This window comes from Panicum virgatum, chromosome 3N, assembly GCF_016808335.1.
Source record: "Panicum virgatum strain AP13 chromosome 3N, P.virgatum_v5, whole genome shotgun sequence".
Lineage (NCBI taxonomy): Eukaryota > Viridiplantae > Streptophyta > Magnoliopsida > Poales > Poaceae > Panicum > Panicum virgatum.
In genome coordinates this window covers 18,439,693-18,453,871 of record NC_053147.1, presented here as the reverse complement: position 1 = coordinate 18,453,871, position 14,179 = coordinate 18,439,693, and the positions used below count along the sequence as shown (strand labels likewise).

The 14,179-nt window shown below is 40.4% G+C and overlaps 2 protein-coding genes across 4 annotated transcripts; one reads left to right on the top strand and one right to left on the bottom strand.

The window, feature by feature from the left end:
• The first annotated feature begins 1,405 nt into the window (after positions 1-1,405).
• Positions 1,406-5,865, top strand: LOC120664812 (tRNA(His) guanylyltransferase 1-like). The gene is made up of 14 exons (XM_039944162.1): positions 1,406-1,875; positions 2,114-2,245; positions 2,566-2,610; positions 2,740-2,909; positions 3,142-3,227; positions 3,307-3,414; positions 3,482-3,611; positions 3,708-3,807; positions 3,902-4,033; positions 4,210-4,254; positions 4,340-4,509; positions 4,770-4,855; positions 4,958-5,065; positions 5,453-5,865. Exons 1-14 carry the CDS (start codon positions 1,769-1,771, stop codon positions 5,585-5,587), a joined length of 1,554 nt encoding a protein of 517 aa, XP_039800096.1. The 5' UTR covers positions 1,406-1,768; the 3' UTR covers positions 5,588-5,865.
• Positions 5,866-7,543: 1,678 nt separating this feature from the next.
• On the bottom strand, positions 7,544-12,917 carry LOC120664811 (type I inositol polyphosphate 5-phosphatase 1-like). 3 transcript variants are annotated; one of them, XM_039944159.1, is made up of 10 exons: positions 12,701-12,917; positions 12,405-12,579; positions 11,578-11,649; positions 10,736-10,817; positions 10,296-10,400; positions 9,493-9,979; positions 8,931-9,115; positions 8,640-8,748; positions 8,429-8,571; positions 7,562-8,324 (listed from the first exon to the last, which is right to left on the bottom strand). In XM_039944159.1, the coding sequence occupies exons 1-10, from the start codon at positions 12,881-12,883 to the stop codon at positions 8,102-8,104; spliced, it is 1,764 nt and encodes a 587-aa protein (XP_039800093.1). In that variant the 5' UTR covers positions 12,884-12,917; the 3' UTR covers positions 7,562-8,101. The 3 variants fall into 3 exon arrangements, with proteins under 3 accessions (XP_039800094.1, XP_039800093.1, XP_039800095.1); XM_039944161.1 differs by having other exon boundaries at positions 7,615-8,324; positions 12,219-12,579; positions 12,701-12,906; XM_039944160.1 differs by lacking the exon at positions 11,578-11,649 and having other exon boundaries at positions 7,544-8,324.
• Between the last annotated feature and the right edge of the window lie 1,262 nt (positions 12,918-14,179).

Sequence of the window (14,179 nt, the reverse complement as noted above, 5' to 3'; positions counted from 1 at the left end):
AAGGAAAAAGTCCTTTCTACCTCCCTGAACTATGGGACGAGTTCGTGTTCCCTCCCTAGACCACAAAACCATCTGTTTGTACTCCTCGAACTCGTAATACCGGATATATTACCTCCTTGACTGATTTCCTCAGGTGGTTTTACTCCTTTTCTTTTATATTTATTTTGGTTAAATCTTTGAAAAATCATAGTAAATCATATAAAAATCATAAAATGGAAAATTAAATTTTTTTTGGACTCTATATTACTAGACCTATGTACTGAACATATGATATGGTATACTTTAGTACAGTTTTTTTAGCTTTAGATATATACTTATCTGTAATTAATTCAGAGCTAAAGTTTGTGCGGTCCAATTATGGTGAAAATTTTATGGTGGGCTAATTATTACATTCTTGAGCTGTAATAAAAAATTGCAAACTCATTGGATCATGCATGCTTGAGTTATAGATTTGTCTAAGTAAACATTTGAGAAATTTTAGTAAATAACAAACAACTCATAAAATGAAAATTCTATTTTTTTTTGGATTCCCCATGAGCAGATATATGCAATGGACATATTATATGGTGTAATTTAGTACAAAGTTTTTGTTGTAGATTAATATATATACTTTTTGTAATTAATTCATAGACACAATTTTCATGGTAGAATTATGGTGAAATTTTTATTGTGGACTAATCATTACATGCTTGATCTATAATAAAATTTTCATTCTCATTGGTTCATGCATGCCTGAGTTATAGATTTGTCTAGGTAAACCTAAATAAATATATTGATAAACCTAGATGAATCTATAACTCAAGCATGCATGATCCAATGAGCATAAAATTTTTTTACATGTCAAGAATGTAATGGTTAGACCACCATAAAATTTTTACCATTATTGGACCACACAAACTGTAGCTATGAATTCATTACACAAAAATATATATCTAATTCTACCAAAAAAAATTGTACTAAAATATATTGTATAATATATTCACTGCATAGATCTAGTTACGTGGAGTCCAACAAAGTTTTATTTTCTATTTTATAATTTTTATATGATTTACTATGATTTTTCAAAGATTCAACCAAAATAAATATAAAATAAAAAGAGGAAAACCACTTAAGGAAATCAGTCAAGAAGGTGATATGTCCGGTATTGCGAGTTCGAGGAGTCCAAATGGACGGTTTGTGGTCTAGGGAGGAAACACGGATTTAGTCCAGGAAGATAAAAATGACTTTTTCCTTTCTAAAATTGAGCATGCCGGCCCAGTACTTGTACAGAGACTGAGCCCAATATCCACAACTTCTTTCACCAGCCCAATCCGGCACAATCAACCCGTCGGCAGCCCACGCAGTTTGTGGGCTCGTGGCTGCTTTGGACGCCGTCAATAGCAAACGCCGTCAGGTACACTCCTCTTGTCCATCCTTCCCCCTCGCCGCCGGCGAGACGACTCGACCGCCACCAGCCCACCAATCCCGCACGCGCTCTTCGCTTCGCCTCACCTCCTTCCCCGCGGCCCCGGCTTCTTGCCGCAGCGCGGTCCTTGCCTCTTCCCCCAGCTCACGCGGCCTCCGTCCCCGCGCTACCGTCCCCGCTTGGCGCCGCCACCTCCTGACGCGCTCCTTCCCTCAGCGGGAAACCCGAAACGTGGCCGGGATTCTCAACCGCTACGCACCACGGTGCTTGACCACTCGTCGGCGCCGTCCCCGCGGTGCCTTATCTGCTACTTTCCCACGTGAAGCGTAGCTTGTCTGGTTGTGTGCATTGGGGGAAGGATTGATGGCTAACAGCGAGTATGAGTACGTGAAGAGGGAATTCGAGTTCGATCGCCGTCTCCCGCCCTCTAACTGGATCGTTGTCCGCATCGACGGCTGCCACTTCCACCGGTACACTTCTTCTCTTCTTTGTTTGCTCTGGTTTAGTTTAGTTCGCCCCCAACATTCCAACAAGCTGTGCACTGCTTCGTACAGGCATGTTTTACTAGTGGTTAAACAACTAGATTGGCCATGTGGTCATGCCAATTGTGCATCTGGTTTTGCTGGGTCCGTGTCAATCGTGATTGCCCGGAATTTGGAGCTGTTTTCCTTTGTTTCCTATCCACTAATTTCATTTTCTCTTTTATAGGTTCTCGAAGATTCACGCTTTTGAGAAACCGAACGATGAGAATGCTCTAAGATTGATGAACGCTTGTGCCACAGCTATGCTTGAGAAATTCCCTGACATAGTCTTTGCTTATGGTGTTAGTGATGAGTACAGGTACGGCATTAGACATCCTCTGATGTAAGTTCCATTGTAAAACTGTATGCAATACAGTATACGACTTTGAATAGATATTGTGAATTGAATCCCATAGTGTCCGATGCTTATTTTCCAAACATAAATGCAGCACAATATTGGTTTATTTGGCTAAAGAGCTCACTATGTAATTTATTTAAGAGTTGTGTTCTTAAACTACAAGTACTGAATGCACATGGGGTCAGCAGATGCATTCATAATAGTAAAACTGAAATTTTTAGCATATGATGCCTTATCCGCTCTATTATAATAATTTTCTTATATTCATGTTTACCCTGCAGCTTTGTTTTCAGAGAGGAAACAGAATTTTATCACAGGCGAGAGAGGTAACTCATTCATTTTCACTTTTTTCCACTGATATTTGGAACGTTCATTGTGCAAAATTGCCTTTTCTTTCTGAACTATGAGCAACTTCATGGCATCACTGATATTGACATCTCTACCAATACCTTCAGCAAAATTCTTTCTTTATGTGTTTCCTACTTCACTTCTGTGTACGTAATGAAGTGGAAAGACTTCTTTTCTAATAAAGAGTTGAAGGAGCCACCATATTTTGATGCACGGGCTGTATGTTACCCAAATTCGAAGACTATTCATGATTATTTGGCTTGGAGACAAGTGGACTGTAAGCTACTGAAACTGAAATCGAAATTTTCTCATATAGCAAATGAGACCTATTTATATTTTGCATTTTTTCCCCTGAAGTCCTACAAGAAAATTCCATCATATCCACCAAAGTTGTACAGATCATGAAGCTTCATCAATGTAAAAAAAAGGAATGATCTATGCATGCATCAGAATTGAGCAATAACTTGATTAGTTGGCTGATGTCCATACTTTTGGTTTGTGGCTTTCAGGTCATATAAATAATCAATACAATACCTGTTTCTGGACGTTGGTGAAATCTGGAAAAAGTGAACAAGCAGCTCAGCTAGCATTGAAGGTAGTATAAACTTGTCTTGAGTTGATGATCTTTCTGTTGCAATTGCACAATTGTTTTAATCCATCTTTTGTTCTTTTAGGGAACATTTGCAAAGGACAAGAATGAGCTGCTTGCTCAACAATTCCAAATAAATTATGATGATGAACCAGCTATGTTCCGCAAAGGATCTAGTGTTTACCGAGAGAAGGTAATACCACAAATATTGTCAATTGTGTAAAATAATATCTTTGTTATAATGTGGCGTATAACTATAGGTAGAAACAACAGTGAAGATTGATGACTACGGGACTCCAATAAAAAGACCACGATTGAAAGTTACAGTAGCACATGTCGATATCATAGGGCCTGAGTTTTGGGAAAATCATCAACACATTCTTCGAGAAGGTTTGTTTGAATTATTCTAGTTTCAGCTATCCTTTCAACTCCAGATCAAGCTATGAATGTAAATAACATTAACCTAATTGATATGTTTGGGAACAGGCAAATTTACGCATGAGTTCGTGAAGAAGTTTGGCATCGACCGCATTCTTCCACCTTGTAATTGGATTGTCGTTCGCATCAGTGGCTGCCAATTTGATCAGTGAGGAACCCTTTTTATCTATCAAAAACATGCTGGTTCTCTTTAGGATAGCTTGATTGCCTTATTAACAGAGTTAATTCATTTTCCCGCCCAGATTCTCAATAATTCATTCACTTGACAAGCCAAATGACGATACTGCTCGAAGACTGATGAATGCATCTGCATCTTTGATGATGGAGCAATACCCTGACATTGTATTTGGCTATGGTTTTAGCAACGAGTATAGGTATGTCTCTGAAATAAATATAGGCTTGGCACAATAAACATGAATGAAAACCGTAAGTGAAGCATACAATAATGCTGAAATGTTATTATACATTTCGACAATTATTCCCATGCAAATGACCATTATTTATTGTCATCCATTGCAGACATCCATTCTTACTGTGTTTATCATTGCAGTTTTGTGTTCCATGAGAAGACTGGACTATATCAGAGACAGGAGAGGTGGTTATCAGCATTATGCATGTGCATTGTGTTTGTAATTTAAGGGGTAAATACTTGACTGAAATGATGCCAACTTATTTTGCAGCTTAATCCTTTCGTCATGCTCTTCATATTTCACTTCTTGTTATGTGACAAAATGGAAAGAGTTTTTCCCCCACAAGGAATTAATGCAGACACCACGTTTTGAGGCTGAAGCTCTGTGTTACCCAAAACTAAAGATAGTATGTGAATACTTTTCATGGAGGCAAGCAGAGTGTAAGTAATTTACTAAAAAAACAAGCACATCTGAACTTAGTTTAAAACATATTTGTAATATGCCTGTATTCATTTGTAGCATGACTGGATTAGGTTTCAACGCTTGTATAGCTATATGCTGTGAATTGTGATGCATACTGATTGATGTTTATGTCCTTATTTTTTTCCTAAGATATCCTACTGCAAAGTTACTTCATCAGTTAAAATAGTAAACCACAAGAGCAAAGACATAATTGACCTTTTTATCTGCTCACTTTCAGGCCATGCTGGCAACCAATACAATACTTGCTTCTGGATGCTAGTGAAATCTGGAAAAAGTGAAACGGAAGCTCATGAGATATTGAAGGTCTTCTTTCATGATTAATGCTTTAGTCGTTTTCCCTTGATCCTGCTTGCTTCCATACTTGTCTCATTGTGTGTTCTCTAACTGCTGTAGTTTTGAATGCAGGGAACATTATCTAAAGATAAAAATGAGTTGCTTTTTCAGCAATTCCAGATGAACTACAACAATGAACCTGCTATGTTCCGAAAGGGTTCATGTATTTATCGGCAAAAGGTAATTTTTACTGATTTTATAGAACCACTTCAGCTGCAATGTTGTGCTGTTTACGCAGTTCCCATATTAGTATAACCCAGGAGTGATAAAATTGTAGCATTGGTAAATAAGCAACTTTTAGCTTGCCTACAAGATTGAAGCAACTTTTCAGACACAATCCTGAAATGAAGTTTCGGCTTGTGATATCATATACTGTATTCATACTTGATATGCCTGATTGGTAGGTCCCAATTGATTCCAAAATAAAAGCAGTGCATTTATATCACTCCAATTAAGTGAAACATGGCAGCCAAGTTGCCTCCAGATTTAGTGTTCCTGTCTTATTCCAGTCAATCATGCTTACTTCCAGCTCTGTCATTTATACGGGCCCATCGCAAATGTCTACAGGTGGAAGAACTTGCAGAGGCGGAAGGCCGCGACAATGGCACGACAAGAGAACGGTGGGATGTGAAAGTGGACCACGTTGACCTTGGACCTGGATTCTGGCGAAAGCACCCTTGGATAATGACTAATTGCAATTAGTAGTCCCGACTAATACATGGTTGTCATCAACCACTCTAGATAGATACCCCGACAATGTTGTTGTACTTGTGTTATTCTTCCTCACCGGTCAACAAAACACAGTTGTCTCTCCGCGGATCAACCGTTACCTTCATCCTCTTTCCGCTAATCGTTTTTTGAGTTATCTATCCATCTGGAACCTTACTAGCTATGTTTTCCTTTTGAGCTGTAAATAGCAACATTTATTGTTACTCACACCCAATGTGATACGCACACTGAACTACTGGAAGTTTGCATAACTTGCTGGGACTTAGCAAATCCCTTTTCGCCTCAATTCGAAATGTTGCCCAAAGTGATGCGCACGCTGAATTGCTAAAAGTATGTATAACTTGCTGGGACTCGGCAAATCCTTCTGGTTCGTCTTCGAAATGTTTAACATCCACACCACAAGAACTCCCTGGAAGATGTTTGAAGTGACCCTGTCTATCTTGAACAGCTATTCATGTTTCAGCTCCCCTTAGATATCTGTCTAGTAGCTAGTACTGATTTGTTATGAGAGAAAAGTACTGCTGGCTGATTGGTGCTGATTTAGTGTGAGAGCAAAGAACTGTTTGCTGATTGGCTGACCAGCCAAGCGAACAGAGTGACTTGTGAGATAGAAATTAACTGACAGAGCATCTCTGGCGTGTAGTCAATGGTGCCGACCTCTGCTGCTTATTTCGGAGCCCTGCGCACGGCGTGCTCCGGCGGCGATTCTGGCACGGCAGTGACATGCGGGCACGGTGACCCTAAGAACCAGGAGCACCGGCAGCATGGCGAACCAGACGCGGCGCGATGACACAGCCGACGTAGCCGAGTAGGATACCGGCGTTGACGAAGATCTGGCAGGGACGACAGACGCCGCCCGGCCGCGCGCGATCGAGGATGCTAGGGCAATCCACCACTGTTGCCTTCTCGGATTCAAGCCCTCCGCTGCCCGCTGGTGGTTGATGAGTAACGACAAGAGACTTGCGGAGGCGCGGGAGGAAAGAGACCACCTGGCACCTGCCCAGTACCGGCCAGAACGCGGCGGCGCTCCGGGGAGCCGCGCCGCGCGGCGGGGGTGCCCTCCCTGCGGTGGACGGTACATGTGACAAACCGATCAGGGGGGACGGTGTTTCAAATACCGTCCGCCCCGGGTCCTTGCCAGCCGTCCGATCGGACACGTGCGGCTCGGATTGGGTGGGTTGACCGTTGACACCACGTCGGTCGTCACCGCGACAGCAGGGCGCGCCGCGGCAGTAGCGGAAGCTCAACGGACGGCCGGCGAGCGACCCCGCCGGGCGGTCGTCGTCGACGCCGGCACGTGGCTGTCCCGTCGGCGGCGCACGAGCAGGAGGGATCAGCTCCGGCGCCTGCGTTCCCTCGGCCTGCTAGCAGCTCGCCTCAAGCCGGTAGTTCCAACCTTGTGCAGAGCAAAAGCTGCCATCACGGGATGCCCAGAGGTCGAGCACGGTGGCACTGGCACGAGCCTCCCGTGCCGTGGCGGACTGCCGGCTGCTGCAGGCAACATCAGCCAGAGAGCTGTGATCCGCTCAGCGCCACGGCTGACGCCCCTTGGCCGCCGCCGCCCCCGGTGATTCGTGTTTGCTTGCGCACTGCGTCCTCCAACTAACGAATAAATATTTGCGACAAAGAACTCCCAAAATGACGGGAGATTTCAGGTGATTTTTTGAATTAACCAATAAATTATTTGCTGTGTGATGACAATAGTCACCCAACAAATGGTATTCACAAGTATGAACTTCGAGTTTCCAGCCACATATCATCAGACTGACAAGAAGGCTATGGCTCCATGATACAAGGAAAAATGAACTATCTTTTCCTAACCAATGATAAATTGAGGAAGCATTTAGGGCCTCATTGGTTGGATGCCAAAAGTTGCCCAGCCAAAATGTTGGCATGCCAAAAAAAAATTAGCCAAAACTTGGGCCAAAATTTTAGGGTACCACTTGATTAGGTGTAAAAAATATAACGACCAAAATTATATCACCACATGACTTGATGTCAAATACAAACACTAATGACTATGATTTATACTAACACACATGTGGACAATTGATAAGGTGTCAAAAATATGAAAGAAATTAACATTGTCACTTTGTTAAGGAATTTTGGCCCAAAAAAATTGGCTTCCAACCAAATGAGTGCCGAAGTTTTTTGGCATTGCCCACATTTTGGCTTGGCATATATTGGAAACCAACCAATCAGGCCCTTATGCATAAATTTGGCAAGATTCCAAAAGATGCTGCCCGGAGTCCTGTAATGAAGCATAATGCTTGAGATGTTCTTGATAAAACATGCGTGCAGCAAATATAATCCATAGATGTGGTGGAGTCATAAAGAAGTCGCTTGTGGTAGAATAAGTAATGCAAGTATGCAACTGAACCTTCTCTGACGTGTTTTGGAAACTGGTGTTGGCCACATTGCCACATCATCTGCTTGGGACAAGAGTTAAGAAATTGCATGTGTCATGGTTCATGCATGTCCCATGATTCAACGAATTTTTGGTTCAAAAAACCCGTTGTCCTCGGATAATAGGTAGTGCTCAACCTCTGCATCAGTGAATGTTAGAGCCCTCCGCAGCTTTCTACGGCGGAAAACTTCAACCTCGGCCAAGTAAACTGCAGTCACAGGGCGGTGATCGGAAAGTGTAAGCTCCCCCCTCTTGTAGGAAAGTAGCCTGATTCCCTTTCCATATGAAAGAATGCGGTCACACCTACACACGTTGATGAGAATGCATATTTATTGTTATTGGTATACTCAGTGCTGGTGCCTAGAATGATTGATTGAATGAATCTGAAGGTTAGAAGAACAACATACCATGCAGGGGTTCTTCTCCCAGATTTACTCTCATCGTTGACATAGCTTCCTGAGTCAAACTCATACTTATATGTTGGAGGAAAGCTGATAACTCCTTCAAACCAGCCGTCAAATGTGCATCCTTTTCTTAATTCTCTTTTCAGCTGTCACAGCAGAAGCATGAGCTGGAAATTCTATAAAAGCAAACTGATTTACTAGCCCATCAAATTACCTGATCCCTCTTGAACAATCCATCCCAGTCCTGTTTGGAGATTAGTTCATGTGCCCTTTCATAGGATAAGTCAATCCGATAGTTGAGATCTCCTAACCATATAATCCTTCTGAAATAAAGGACAAAGATTGAACATAAGAATATATGGCTGGATATAGCATCCATAGGAAGCCATTTTGAGTTTTATCCAACCATCTAATGATCGCCATATAACAGTAGATACACATGGATAAATGAATGTTAGCTTCGGAACATAGCACCAATTACCAGAAGACAGATTAACCAACTTACTCATGGTCATGTATTCTCATAGGCATGCCTACAGTATGGACTGGGTTAAACACTGTTCTTCGAAGTATTTCTTCAATGTTTGAATTCCTTTTTAGGTCGTCTCCATCTTTTTCACCAGCAGCCAGGTGGCAACAAACAAAGCAGAAAGGAGTCTGATGTATAAACATGCTGACTGATATTGATCCCTAATGTATATTGAAGGGACAAATGTCAGCACATGGTCTTCTAAATTAGATGACAGACAAGTGTATCCATGCTGAGTGAGACGATAGCAGGGTGACGGATAAAATTTGAAGATGTTGAACTTAAAGGAACAAAATATCAGAGACAGTTAATCGACTCTCCTTAAGAAAATTCTATTTGCCTTTTTAGTGTCCTTGAAGGAATGGAAATTCCAAAAGATGCATTTTTGAAACTCCAGTTCTCATCAGGAGAAAATATCACATAATATGACAAGCAGCATCCTATGTTTCTAACCAAGTATAATCCAGTTATCACTGAAATGTAGAGGTGCACGAATAATATAAGGAAACTAGGAAAGAATATGAAATTTGGCACTTGCCTTGTTACCAATATAACCCATCGCGCCTACACCAACAGTTGATACTCTCAAATTCTGAATGTGCTTCCGCAGGCTTCTCCGAACCCAAATCGAAAGAAATATTCCCACCATTTGCTTGCTTATCATCCGTACAAATTCTGGCCTTTTCCTTTTTACTCTCTGATCTAAACCCTCTTCTGGAAAAGCTTCAAAATTCTCATCTGTTTTATCTTGAAGTCGACAATTATGGTCTTGCTCAATCAATGGTTGAAGTTCCCCATCACTATCATTGTCGGACCCACTAAGCGATTCATGTTCCATGGAAAGAGCAGCATCTGATGGATTGAATCTTGACACTGAAGGAGGATCACTATGACATTTAAACCTTGATTTATCTGAAAAATTCTTATTCAAAGTTTCACGGATGATCTGCTCCCATACAGAAACTGGACGATTGTCTTCAGCACCAAATATGTTCCCAGCATTGAGTGGAACGATCTCTTGAAATCTGAAAGATGATCCTAATTTCCATGGTAAAGAAATTCTTTTTTAACAAAAACTATTGAAGAAATGAGTGGCAGTATCATCTCATTGCCAAATTGCAAGCTATCATACATATGTAAGGCGGCTCACATACTTAGATACCTATTAAATAACCATTAAAGTTAAATAAACATACTAGCATATTAAGCTGCCTGCAATAGTCAAATAACTTTTAAATACAATAAGTAATTGAGTATCCAGTGCATATTCCCTAAACAATTTTTATAGAATCAACAGTAGGTTTGGTACACCTAAAGTGAACTTTTATAGTGGTTAATTACCCAATAACATAGATATCAGCTGGATCCTCCATATCCAACCATTCTTCAATATCTAAGTCACTGGGTGGAAATCTTCCTCCAACATTCCAAGTCCCCACGCAGATCCTGCATATTAAACCTTGCAGATTAGCTGAAAGAACATCATCATAAAACTTAAAACTAGCACATTTTTCAGTTCCTCCTGTTATACTGAAACATTTCATATTGCAGAAGATTAGTTATAAATAGTTAAAAAAATTCTACTTGGGATATGCTGTAGTAATAATGTAAAAGTGCTTTTGCCTGTACTCTGGAGAACGAAACGACTGCAGAGGATCAGAGACCCAACGAACTAATCTTCTGCAAGTTTCAGTATAACAGGAGGTCTCTATACTAAGTAAGTACCGTCGAAATGCATAACTAGACGACAAGGTGAATGGAGACACCTGTAAGGTGATTACCTGAGTTCTCTAACATCAACATACTGAGCGCGAAGGATCTCTGATCTGTGCCTTCTAAGCCTGTGAGGTACATCATTCGCACCTACGAGGCACCAATGATTTTGTTAACATATAAGGCAACACGCCAATCCAAGACTTTTTATCAAACAGGTGTTTGTGCATAACAGAAAAGCAAAAGAAGAAAAAATAATGAAGAAGCAAGCAGTTGTGTCAGCAGATAAAGCAACCTGTCAAGCCATGCCTTACCAAGCAGACACCTGATGTAATAAAAATGGACTTCAGACTAAATCAAGACAAATACTGAGATACATCCAGATTTTCTTGCTAATTATTCAAAGATTATGCTTTTGTTCAATATCACCCATGAATCATGTTGACATGTTTACCAAAGAAGAGCCAGAAAATCCCCATTAGAACAGTGTAAATTCAGAATTCTATAAGCTTTTTCAGGAGATCAGAGGCAGAAGTTGAGCCCAAAACTGAGTCAGCAGGAGCTCCCAAGTTGGTAAAAATCAAACTAGCATCTCATCTGCCCTGGGGGTATTTCACCAGCATTATTGTGCACCTACTTCCTTGTCTAAAATCAACCAGATCCAACTCAAAGATAAAATAAATAAAGAGAAACATACTCCCTCCGCTCCAAATTATAGGTCGTTTTGGCTTTTCTAAATACATAGTAAAATTTATGTATGACATAGCATATATCTAGGTCATGGCAAAATCTATGAACCCGGAAAAGCCAAATAACCTATAATTTGAAAGAGTAATTATTATTAGACACTAATCTTCCGCACACTTCACATTTCTTGGGGGGGGGGGGACATTATGTGCTCATAAATTACCGGTCGTGCTTGCACCCAATCCAGCTAATATCCTTTCTTCGTTACATAATTCACGCTTCCAACCAGGCATGTCTGCAGAAAAGGCATTAAAAATACATCAATTACAGTTTATGATTATCAAAATATATCCAGAAAATCTTGGGGAAAAAACAATAAAAAACATAAGCTAAAGAAAAGCAGAGACTATATATAAATGTAGGTTTTATTTCAGTAAAGAGAAAAGATATAAAAGTTCTACAATGTGGGGCACAAGAACCATTAGATACTGAGGTCAAGTTGAAGATGGTCACGTCACCATTTCTGTTTCTTTTCAAAAGATTCAAAGAACAGCCAAAAGTTACCTTAAAAGGCAATGTGCAATGCTTAATAGCCTTCTTAAAAAGATTGACTATACCTTGGAATCTCTGTTCAGAAGAAACTACTAGCCACGCATCACCATGTTTTAAGCATTCTCAGCGAAAGAGATGATCATACTTCCATAGCATATAGAGTTGTTGGCAAACAATGAGCACTTACAATAAGCTATTAAAGCAATCATCAAGCAAGCAGTATAATCCAGCGTGAACTGACCAATTATACAGGATAACATTTTTCAAGTCCACATGTAAAGTCAAATCAACAAAGCCAAAACAGTAGCGTACAAGAAAGAACTTTCATTGCAACACTGTTGTCTCCTCTGCATCACCGTCAACGCCTACCGCTCAAACTTCGGAACCAAATTCTCCCCAATTTCCCTCCAAACAAGAGCAAGTTTGAGCAAACAGATCGATTTGGAAATTTAGAAGTCAGAACACTGCGCTCAAGAAAGGGAGCGGCGGAAAAGTAACCTTCGCGGTCCGCCTCGCCGTCGGAGCGCTCGTCGGCGCTGAAGTCGGAGTCCCCGGACCCCGCGCCGATATTAAGCCACTTGCGCAGAACCACCCTGTTCCACAGCTGCGGCACGCATCCCCAATCCGCGCCACAACACAACACCACCTCAGCCCACCTCTGCATCACAAGATCCTTCCGCCGTGCAAACAAGAGACAAGATCACAAGAACAACAAAATAAAAGATAAGATTTTGACACAAGAAACGGAAGGTTGGAGAACTTATCTGAACGAGCTCCGGGTATCAAAGAACTACCTGCATCTGCCTCCCGCCGCCGTTACGCAGAGTCCGCGAGGCGCCGAGCGAAGCAGCCATGGCTGCCTCGTGGTGTGCTCGGTGAGCCGGGATGGATAGCCGCGGCAAGGAGGGGAGGGAGGAGGAAGAGGACGCCATGCGCACGACTGCAGCTGCTCCCCTGCCAAGACGCCACCCAAGCATGCCTGGGACTGAAACGTGATGGCCGCTTTGGGCGTTGGCTGCCTTTTCTATAGGAGTATAAATTTCACTTCGGTCTTTAAACTTGTCTTTGAGATCTCATCCTAATTTGGAAAAAGTCTATATCACCCCCTCACCTATGGGGTGGATTATATAACCCCCCAATATATGAAACGGCCTAGATCACCCTGAACTTTCCAAAACCGGTCAAATTACTCCCTCAAGCAGTTTTGAAAAATCATAGTAAATCATTAAAAAATCATAAAATAGAAAATCCAATTGTGTTAAACTCCAAATGAGTAGATCTACACAGTGAACATATAATATGGTATGCTTTAGTATATTTTTTTACTGTAGCTTTAGATCTATACTTTTCATCATAGCTGTAAAAAAATGTACTAAAGCATACCATATTATATATTCACTGTGTAGATTTATTTATTTGGAGTCCAACACAATTGAATTTTTTATTTTATGATTTGTCTATGATTTACTATGATTTTTTAAAACTGCTTTAGGGGGTAATTTGACCGGTTTGAGAAACTCCAGGGAGTGATATAAACCGTTTCATAGGTTGGGGGTTATGTAGTCCACCTCCCATAGGTGAGGGGGTGATATAGACTTTTTCCTCCCAATTTTAATATTTTTAAATAAACATAATAGTTCTTAAAGTTATCTCACTCAAAATTGATAAAAAATTAATAAGGCAATCATCTTGATACAATATTTAATAACTAGAGTTATTAGTTAATACATTTATTTAATAGTTTTTTATTTTATAGATTAAAATAGTATTAAATTTATTATCCTTTGCTTAGAAAAATCCTGAGAAAATTAAAAAACTAATTCAAATCTAGGTGATTTAGAGATTTCACATTCAATTCATGATAATTTATTCATAAATTTTGGATCCACTTTGAGTGAAAATCAAAATCCAAACAAATTTGAAATAGTTCATAAAAGTTTTTCTAAATAAATAATGCATTTTAGAAGCATATGGATCTGGATGAGAATAAACTTAAGAACTGAAATAAGAATGTGGGATAAGTTTACAGACAATTATTTCGAGAGTACGAGGACTGGGATGAGAACTCGAGACAAGTTTAAGAATCAGAATAATAGCGTGGGACAAGTCTAAAAACTATTATGTATATTTTAAGAGTATCGTGATTGAGATGAGAACTCAGGACAAACTTAAAGACTGTTGATGAAATTTACTCTTTCTATAGAACGATGTGTTCTAATCAAACTATACTGTTTCAATCGAGGATCTGGTGTCATTGTAAATGGAAAGAAAAG

Coding starts and splice junctions, on each gene's coding strand:
- LOC120664812 (XM_039944162.1), top strand. CDS start 1,769: ATGGCTAACAGCGAGTATGAGTACGTGAAGAGGGAATTCGAGTTCGAT. Junction 2,246..2,565: donor GGTGTTAGTGATGAGTACAG/GTACGGCATTAG, acceptor TTTACCCTGCAG/CTTTGTTTTCAGAGAGGAAA. Junction 4,255..4,339: donor CTATATCAGAGACAGGAGAG/GTGGTTATCAGC, acceptor CTTATTTTGCAG/CTTAATCCTTTCGTCATGCT.
- LOC120664811 (XM_039944159.1), bottom strand. CDS start 12,883: ATGCTTGGGTGGCGTCTTGGCAGGGGAGCAGCTGCAGTCGTGCGCATG. Junction 10,818..11,577: donor ATTGGGTGCAAGCACGACCG/GTAATTTATGAG, acceptor GGTGCCTCGTAG/GTGCGAATGATGTACCTCAC. Junction 9,980..10,295: donor GCTGATATCTATGTTATTGG/GTAATTAACCAC, acceptor ATCATCTTTCAG/ATTTCAAGAGATCGTTCCAC.